Raw genomic sequence first — 10,679 nt, 5'->3', positions numbered from 1 at the left:
GAATGTCTGTAGTAAGCATACAGTCAAGAATGCCTGTAGTAAGCATACAGTCAAGAATGCCTGTAGTCAGCATACAGTCAAGAATGCCTGTAGTAAGCATACAGTCAAGAATGCCTGTAGTAAGCATACAGTCAAGAATGCCTGTAGTCAGCATACAGTCAAGAATGCCTGTAGTAAGCATACAGTCAAGAATGCCTGTAGTAAGCATACAGTCAAGAATGCCTGTAGTCAGCATACAGTCAAGAATGCCTGTAGTCAGCATACAGTCAAGAATGCCTGTAGTCAGCATATACAGACAAGTGTGTCTATAGTCAGCATACACTGACAAGCATGCCTGGAGTCAGCATACACAGACAAGCATGCCTGGAGTCAGCATACACAGACAAGCATGCCTGGAGTCAGCATACACAGACAAGCATGCCTGGAGTCAGCATACACTGACAAGCATGCCTGGAGTCAGCATACACAGACAAGCATGCCTGGAGTCAGCATACACAGACAAGCATGCCTGGAGTCAGCATACACTGACAAGCATGCCTGGAGTCAGCATACACAGACAAGCATGCCTGGAGTCAGCATACACTGACAAGCATGCCTGGAGTCAGCATACACTGACAAGCATGCCTGGAGTCAGCATACACAGACAAGCATGCCTGGAGTCAGCATACACAGACAAGCATGCCTGGAGTCAGCATACACTGACAAGCATGCCTGGAGTCAGCATACACAGACAAGCATGCCTGGAGTCAGCATACACAGACAAGCATGCCTGGAGTCAGCATACACTGACAAGCATGCCTGGAGTCAGCATACACAGACAAGCATGCCTGGAGTCAGCATACACTGACAAGCATGCCTGGAGTCAGCATACACTGACAAGCATGCCTGGAGTCAGCATACACAGACAAGCATGCCTGGAGTCAGCATACACTGACAAGCATGCCTGGAGTCAGCATACACAGACAAGCATGCCTGGAGTCAGCATACACTGACAAGCATGCCTGGAGTCAGCATACACTGACAAGCATGCCTGGAGTCAGCATACACAGACAAGCATGCCTGGAGTCAGCATACACAGACAAGCATGCCTGGAGTCAGCATACACTGACAAGCATGCCTGGAGTCAGCATACACAGACAAGCATGCCTGGAGTCAGCATACACTGACAAGCATGCCTGGAGTCAGCATACACAGACAAGCATGCCTGGAGTCAGCATACACAGACAAGCATGCCTGGAGTCAGCATACACAGACAAGCATGCCTGGAGTCAGCATACACAGACAAGCATGCCTGGAGTCAGCATACACAGACAAGCATGCCTGGAGTCAGCATACACAGACAAGCATGCCTGGAGTCAGCATACACAGACAAGCATGCCTGGAGTCAGCATACACAGACAAGCATGCCTGGAGTCAGCATACACAGACAAGCATGCCTGGAGTCAGCATACACAGACAAGCATGCCTGGAGTCAGCATACACAGACAAGCATGCCTGGAGTCAGCATACACAGACAAGCATGCCTGGAGTCAGCATACACAGACAAGCATGCCTGGAGTCAGCATACACAGACAAGCATGCCTGGAGTCAGCATACACAGACAAGCATGCCTGGAGTCAGCATACACTGACAAGCATGCCTGGAGTCAGCATACACAGACAAGCATGCCTGGAGTCAGCATACACTGACAAGCATGCCTGGAGTCAGCATACACAGACAAGCATGCCTGGAGTCAGCATACACTGACAAGCATGCCTGGAGTCAGCATACACAGACAAGCATGCCTGGAGTCAGCATACACTGACAAGCATGCCTGGAGTCAGCATACACAGACAAGCATGCCTGGAGTCAGCATACACTGACAAGCATGCCTGGAGTCAGCATACACAGACAAGCATGCCTGGAGTCAGCATACACAGACAAGCATGCCTGGAGTCAGCATACACAGACAAGCATGCCTGGAGTCAGCATACACTGACAAGCATGCCTGGAGTCAGCATACACAGACAAGCATGCCTGGAGTCAGCATACACAGACAAGCATGCCTGGAGTCAGCATACACTGACAAGCATGCCTGGAGTCAGCATACACAGACAAGCATGCCTGGAGTCAGCATACACTGACAAGCATGCCTGGAGTCAGCATACACAGACAAGCATGCCTGGAGTCAGCATACACTGACAAGCATGCCTGGAGTCAGCATACACAGACAAGCATGCCTGGAGTCAGCATACACTGACAAGCATGCCTGGAGTCAGCATACACAGACAAGCATGCCTGGAGTCAGCATACACAGACAAGCATGCCTGGAGTCAGCATACACAGACAAGCATGCCTGGAGTCAGCATACACTGACAAGCATGCCTGGAGTCAGCATACACAGACAAGCATGCCTGGAGTCAGCATACACAGACAAGCATGCCTGGAGTCAGCATACACAGACAAGCATGCCTGGAGTCAGCATACACTGACAAGCATGCCTGGAGTCAGCATACACAGACAAGCATGCCTGGAGTCAGCATACACAGACAAGCATGCCTGGAGTCAGCATACACTGACAAGCATGCCTGGAGTCAGCATACACAGACAAGCATGCCTGGAGTCAGCATACACTGACAAGCATGCCTGGAGTCAGCATACACTGACAAGCATGCCTGGAGTCAGCATACACAGACAAGCATGCCTGGAGTCAGCATACACAGACAAGCATGCCTGGAGTCAGCATACACTGACAAGCATGCCTGGAGTCAGCATACACAGACAAGCATGCCTGGAGTCAGCATACACAGACAAGCATGCCTGGAGTCAGCATACACTGACAAGCATGCCTGGAGTCAGCATACACAGACAAGCATGCCTGGAGTCAGCATACACTGACAAGCATGCCTGGAGTCAGCATACACTGACAAGCATGCCTGGAATCAGCATACACAGACAAGCATGCCTGGAGTCAGCATACACTGACAAGCATGCCTGGAGTCAGCATACACAGACAAGCATGCCTGGAGTCAGCATACACTGACAAGCATGCCTGGAGTCAGCATACACTGACAAGCATGCCTGGAGTCAGCATACACAGACAAGCATGCCTGGAGTCAGCATACACAGACAAGCATGCCTGGAGTCAGCATACACTGACAAGCATGCCTGGAGTCAGCATACACAGACAAGCATGCCTGGAGTCAGCATACACTGACAAGCATGCCTGGAGTCAGCATACACAGACAAGCATGCCTGGAGTCAGCATACACAGACAAGCATGCCTGGAGTCAGCATACACAGACAAGCATGCCTGGAGTCAGCATACACAGACAAGCATGCCTGGAGTCAGCATACACAGACAAGCATGCCTGGAGTCAGCATACACAGACAAGCATGCCTGGAGTCAGCATACACAGACAAGCATGCCTGGAGTCAGCATACACAGACAAGCATGCCTGGAGTCAGCATACACAGACAAGCATGCCTGGAGTCAGCATACACAGACAAGCATGCCTGGAGTCAGCATACACAGACAAGCATGCCTGGAGTCAGCATACACAGACAAGCATGCCTGGAGTCAGCATACACAGACAAGCATGCCTGGAGTCAGCATACACAGACAAGCATGCCTGGAGTCAGCATACACACACCATACTGCCACGTCAATAAAACTCAACATAAAACATTCCCGTGTGCATTAATTGATTTTTTTCCGATTGTATAAACAAATTCTAATTGTAACTGAAGATACTGGAAGCCTCGGAAAAAAATACTTATTGAAGCAGATTGGAGACAATTAACATCTTGATGAGGAATCGTACATTTTATACTCTATATATATATATATATATATATATATATATATATATATATATATATATATATATATATATATATATATATATATATATATATATATATATATATATATTCCTGCCCGCCATCTGAGGAGCTGGAGGAACTCGACAACCTATGACAACCATCTTTGTAACCCATATGTAACTCCTTTTTTGTAACAAAGTTCAAATAAAGTAAATATATATATATATATATATATATATATATATATATATATATATATATATATAAGACTGCTAACACAATACACATCTTTGGTGTACAGAAAATACATATCATCTTACATATACTAGGTGTAATATTAACATTCTCTCGGCAATCTTGGACAAATAACTTGCTCCTCCAAGGTAACCGCAAGGTAATTGCCTATAGGGCAAGAGGCGCTAAATATTTGGGTTTAGAGCTCTGTGGTGCCCTACCCTCTGGGCTCTATGTCACCTAATAAGGGTACAAATTAAGGTAATGTGGGTACTATGTTGTGAGAGCGAGAGATACAAGGTAGAGAGCGAGAGATACAAGGTAGAGAGCGAGAGATACAAGGTAGAGAGCGAGAGATACAAGGTAGAGAGCGAGAGATACAAGGTAGAGAGCGAGAGATACAAGGTAGAGAGCGAGAGATACAAGGTAGAGAGCGAGAGATACAAGGTAGAGAGCAAGAGATAATTTACATAAAACTAATTAAAGAGTCAGCAAACCAGGCCATTAGAGTCGCTACCAGACAATCACCACCTCCCTAACACCTCCACAGCTCTCGTCCTCTCTGGGCCCTAACAGGACCAAGAGAGACCCAATCCTACTGGAATAATATTAGTCTGTCTCTTATCCTTTGCCCCAATAAAGGGCTTTACAACCCCCCTTTGAGATGTCGGGGCGGAGAGAGGAGGAGAAGATGGTCCGAAAGAGATAAATGTAGAACAAGAATAGAAGTGAAAAAGAGAAAAGAGAGATTAGGAATAAACAAGGATTGAAAACAAATAGAACAAAGAAACAAAGAAACAGGAGGAAATATGGGCCATCCCCCCCCCCAATACACAAAAAAGCCTCCCTTAGGAGCTTATTGCTCTCCCTTATTGCAACGTTGGATTGCAATACGAACCAGGAGCCGGCGTCCAATTCGTTATCCTTCGCTATAAAACGCCCGATACAACACCGTTAAATGGTCGTAGCCCGGCTGCAATATAAGCCTAACGGACATTGCAAAAGGCCCTATACTCTTGACCCCAAACTCGTCCACATATGTCTATCCTACGCTTGAAACAATCTAGCAACCAAACCTAAATTATACTGCCTGATAATTTGCTGCAGAAATCAACCACCTTGTTTACAATAAACCACCTATAATATATAATATATATATATATATAAGTATATATATATATATATATATATATATATATATATATATATATATATATATATATATATATATATATATACATATATATATATATATAATATAAAAAAAATAATAAATAATTAATAAATTACTATATAAACTAGAATTAACCACCTTGTTTCTGAAGATACGTAAGGGGCCCTTTAAAGTAAAAAAAAAAAATGACCTACACTCTGTAGACTAACAAGTTCAAATACAATATCTATGCAAGATTGCAACTAACTTTATCTGGCTTCTTCCAGAGAAGAAGATTAGTGTCTTAAAGGAGTGAGAACGCCGGTACAGGGAGAGAGAAATTCACAGCCAAGAAAGAAATAGAAAATGCGAGGAGGGAAAGCAAGAGACAAAGGAGAAAACTGGAGAAAGTATAATATTATATATATCCCCTCCCCCCCATGGCTGTGAAGCAGCAGCTCATGCAGCACGAGCCTATATCAAGCACCTCCCAGAAAATAAGGCATTAATTAAATTAGACTTTAAAAATGCCTTCAACCAGGTAAAAAGGGATGTGGTACTGGGAGCAGTTCGAACAAGCTTTCCTTCTCTACTCCCCTTCGTCTCAGCAGGGTACAGTAGGGAATCGACGCTGCTGTTGGGAACATGAAGTTGTTTCTGCAGAAGGTGTCCAGCAGGGAGACCCACTTGCCCCTTTTCTTTTTTGCATGGCTGTTAAAGAGGTCACAAGCAGGTTGACCAGCGAACTCAACATCTGGTTCCTGGACGATGGCACCCTGGCATGGACACAGGAGTCCCTGCTAGAAGATCTACAGCTGGTGAAATCTAAGGGAGAGGAGTTAGGACTCACCCTAAACCCATTAAAGTGTGAAATCATCTCATCTAGCCAACCAACCATAGATGCAGTGCGAACCATATTGCCAGGAGCCCAAGTGATCGCTCCCACCGACAGTGTGCTGCTAGGGGCACCTCTGGGCTCGAGCGCCATTGAGGTAGTCCTCGAAGAAAAGCTGAACGACCTGAGGAGGATGGAGGGAAGAATAGGGGCTTTGGACGCCCACGATGCTTTGTACCTTCTCACAAGGTGCCTGGCTTTGCCCAGACTGACCTATTTCCTAAGGTGTGCTCCCTCCTTCGACAGCCCAAAATTAACAGAATATGACACACTCCTAAGGTCAATAACCGTGAAAGTGTTAAACCTCTCCCTGCAAGATGACCAATGGGACCAAGCAACGCTCCCAGTTAGACTCGGGGGAATAGGTATTCGCAAGGCGACACAGTTAGCATTGCCAGCATTCTTATCCTCGACCAGTGCAACAAGTGAATTAGTTAAGGAAATACTACCGGAACACCTAAGAGACTCCATTGGGATTCATGATCCCAAATTCGCGGAAGGAGCTGGTCAGTGGGACACTCTTGTCAACTCTCATCTTCGACCGACTTTTCCAAATGACTGCAAACAGTCCAAATGGGATAGCCCCATAGTGGAGAACATCGCCACATCATTGCTGGAGGCAGCTTCCAGGAAGGACAAAGCGCGTCTTCTAGCTGTGCAAGCTCCCCATGCCGGGGACTTCCTGTTGGCAGTCCCTAATTCCGCCTTGGGCACCCGCCTGGACCATCGGACCCTAAGTATTGGTGTTGCTCTGCGCCTTGCCGCCCCTATCTCCACCGAGCACCAGTGTATTTGCGGCCATGCACGGGCAGACCAATACGGCAGCCATGGTCTCATCTGTCGTAAGACACAGGGAAAGATTGCCAGACATGAAGCAGTCAATTACATCATCAAGAGAAGTTTGGCTTCAGCTGGGTGCCCAGCACAAAGGGAACCTCAGTTGTGCAGACCTGACAACAGCCAAAAACGCCCAGATGAAGTCACCCTGCAGCCGTGGAGGGAAGGTAAACAGGTCGTGTGGAACTACACGTGTGCATCCACATTGGCTGATACCTATCTACCTTACAGCACAGCTGAGGGAGGCGGGGCGGCCACCTTCAGGGAGACCCAGAAAACTAACAAGTACAGGGACCTAGAACGTTGTTACAGGTTCGTGCCAATAGGCTCTGAGACTCTGGGCGCCTGGGGTAAATGTGCACTTAAGTTCCTGAAGGAGCTGGGCGAGGAACTCATTGGGAAGACCAGAGACCCAAGAGCGGCCAGTTTTATGTTCCAGCGCCTCAGTGTCGCTGTTCAGAGGGGAAATGCGTTGGGTACGCACCCGACCCCCGAGGAGCTGGACGAGGTCTTTGAACACTGATTGGTATATTGTTATATAAGTGTGTGTTTTCTGCAAACTGTAGCATTGCAATAAAATCAAATAAAAAAACAAAAATAACAGGGGTGGTAGGAGAGGAAAAGATTAAAGTATTCAGTGAGAATTCACAAGGTCTTCTCTGAACAATATTTATTTTCTTCTTTGAGGATGTGGGTCCCTTTAATTAAACCAGTGGTGGTACCCCTAAATATATATATATATATATATATATATATATATATATATATATATATATATATATATATATATATATATATATATATATATATATATATGCACAACTTGCCTAAACACGCAAGAGAAGTTATACAACCTTAGAACACTTTCCCACCAGGAGATTCGAACCCTAGCCAGCACAGAAGCCTTACAGCAACTGGCATAACTGGTACGCCTTTAACCCACTGTACCACATCTCAGACCCTTAAAAGAGATGGAAATTTCGGAGTATTTAAATCCCCTAAAGATCACTTACCATCTCTTTTAAGGGTCTGAGATGTGGTGCAGTGGGTTAAAGGCATACCAGTTATGCGAGTTGCTGTAAGGCTTCTGTGCTGGCTTGGGTTCGAATCTCCTGGTGGGAAAGTGTTCTAAGGTTGTATAACTTCTCTTGCGTGTTTAGGCAAGTTGTGCATATATATATATATATATATACATATATATATATATACATATATATATATATATATATATATATATATATATATATATATATGTCGTACCTAATAGCCAGAACGCACTTCTCAGCCTACTATGCAAGGCCCGATTTGCCTAATAAGCCAAGTTTTTATGAATTAATGTTTTTTCGACTACCTAACCTACCTAACCTAACCTAACCTACCTTTTTCGGCAACCTAACCCAACCTAACCTATGAAGATAGGTTAGGTTAGGTTAGGTAGGGTTGGTTAGGTTCGGTCATATATCTACGTTAATTTTAACTACAATAAAAAAAAATTGACCTCATACATAATGAAATGGGTAGCTTTATCATTTCATAAGAAAAAAAATAGAAAAAATATATTAATTCAGGAAAACTTGGCTTATTAGGCAAATCGGGCCTTGAATAGTAGGCCAAAAAGTGAGTTCTGGCTACTAGGTACGACATATATATATATATATATATATATATATATATATATATATATATATATATATATATATATATATATATATATATATATATGTCGTACCTAGTAGCCAGAACGCACTTGTCAGCCTACTATGCAAGGCCCGATTTGCCTAATAAGCCAAGTTTTCCTAAAATAATATATTTTCTCTAATTTTTTTCTTATGAAATGACAAAGCTATCCATTTCATTATGTGTGAGGTCAATTTTTTTTTTTTGGAGTTAAAATTAACGTAGATATATGACCGAACCTAACCAACCCTACCTAACCTAACATAACCTATCTTTATAGGTTAGGTTAGGTTAGGTAGCCGAAAAAGTTAGGTTAGGTTAGGTTAGGTAGGTTAGGTAGTCGAAAATACATTAATTCATGAAAACGTGGCTTATTAGACAAATCGTACCTTGCATAGTAGGCTGAGAAGTGCGTTCTGGCTACTAGGTACGACACACACATATATATATATATATATATATATATATATATATATATATATATATATATATATATATATATATATATATATATATACTACACTCTCCCATTTCTGGCCAGATGGAATAGGTATAGATGGGTGTGGAATAGTGGGTGTGTAGTGACTATAAGTTACAGGTGGGGGTGTAGAACAAGTGTGTGTGTAACAGTGCGGTGTGACTATAGACAACAAGAAGGTATAGTCTGATGTCGAGTCTTACCTCCTGCATGTGACGAAGCTTGTACTCGCCATTCCTGTGTCTGGAGGAGCGGTCGGTCAGTCCTGTACGACCCAGCGCCTCGACCAGGTCGGGGCTGAGGTTCGAGGAGGACTTGTTCTTGCCCCTGTTGGAGGACGAGCTGCGGCTCAGTCTCAAGGGGGCAGGCGAGTTCTTGGCGGAGGAGGAGGTGGATGAGGAGGAGGTGGTGAGGGTAGTTGTGGTGGCCGCGTTGAGAGGTGAGGGCGACTTGGTGCTGCTCCTTGAGGGGGGTCGAGGAGAGGAGCTGAGAGAGGAAGGGGTGGAGGAGAAGATTGAAGGGGGAGGGGAGGAGAACATTGAAGGGGTAGAAAGAGGAGGCAAAATGTCTGCACATGAACCTTGTAGACTGGTGTCGAGGTGTGACTCGGAACTCCTCTCATCCACCACTCGGCCGTTCTGGTGCACGGTGAGGGTGTCCTTAGTGGTCACCCTCGAGGTCATGGTGAGGTTACTCTCCACGCGAGTAACGCCGCGCAGTTCCGCGCCCAACACGGACGCCAGCACGCGGTTGACCAGCGCCTGGTCGGGCAGCCTCCCTGCCAGCAGAGCCGCCTTGAGGGCCTCGCCATCGTCCCCAACCAGCTGTACCGGCACCCCGTTGACCAGTATCACCTCTCGCTCCGTTACCTTGGTCGACGTCACGGCGTCGACCACACGCGCACGACCTGCGCCGAAGAGCTGGTCGACTGCGTCCTGGGGATCCACCACGCTTGTACCTGCACAACCACCTCAACCGTGACTACCCATAACTCATAACACACGCCGGATGACAACCTTTAACGTTTGTGAGTTAAAAAAAAAAAAAAACACGCAGCAGGACTCTGGATATGCGGCACAGGCAGCGTCTGTGTCGTCACATGTTGACAACATGCTCGCTTCATGCTAGTCGGCGTTCAATCCCCGATCGTCCAAGGGGGTTGGGCACCATTCCTTTCCCCTGTCCCATCCCAAATCCTTATCCTGATCCCTTCCTAGTGCTACATAGTCGTAATGGCTTGGCGCTTTCCCCTTGATAATTCCCTTCCATTCCCTCCAGCTAACCACAACAGTCAACACTTCCACAATATCCCCCACTTAGTGAGTTACGGTGAATATAACCAGTAGAAACTGCTGTATGCTGACTATACCCCCCCCCCCACTTTGAGCCATTGCGGGATCGAACTTCAGCCCTATAGCATGCGGAGGGCCATCGCTCGATACCCCACCAGCCCAAAAGGTTTGGTGAAAGAAAAAAACAAAGACATAATAAACAAATAAACAATAAAGTCAAAGCAGTTGGGCACTATCTTGCAACCTCTCCCCCAATACTTCTTAAAACAGAAGCAACTTTAAGCTGCCAAACTTGCACAAATTGTACAA

General features: G+C 45.5%; 1 protein-coding gene across 1 annotated transcript in view; it reads right to left on the bottom strand.

The window, feature by feature from the left end:
* The window catches only part of LOC123770141 (ras-GEF domain-containing family member 1B), a gene marked incomplete in the record, with an annotated part of 403,082 nt that extends 392,745 nt beyond the window's left edge, over positions 1–10,337 (bottom strand). Inside the window, 1 exon segment of the mRNA XM_069324250.1 lies at positions 9,286–10,337. Coding sequence (XP_069180351.1) covers positions 9,286–9,761 — 476 coding nt within the window.
* Between the last annotated feature and the right edge of the window lie 342 nt (positions 10,338–10,679).

This window comes from Procambarus clarkii, chromosome 14, assembly GCF_040958095.1.
Source record: "Procambarus clarkii isolate CNS0578487 chromosome 14, FALCON_Pclarkii_2.0, whole genome shotgun sequence".
Classification (NCBI taxonomy): Eukaryota; Metazoa; Arthropoda; class Malacostraca; order Decapoda; family Cambaridae; genus Procambarus; species Procambarus clarkii.
The sequence above is the reverse complement of the archived record's forward strand: the minus strand, read 5'-3'. Positions and strand labels throughout refer to the sequence as shown.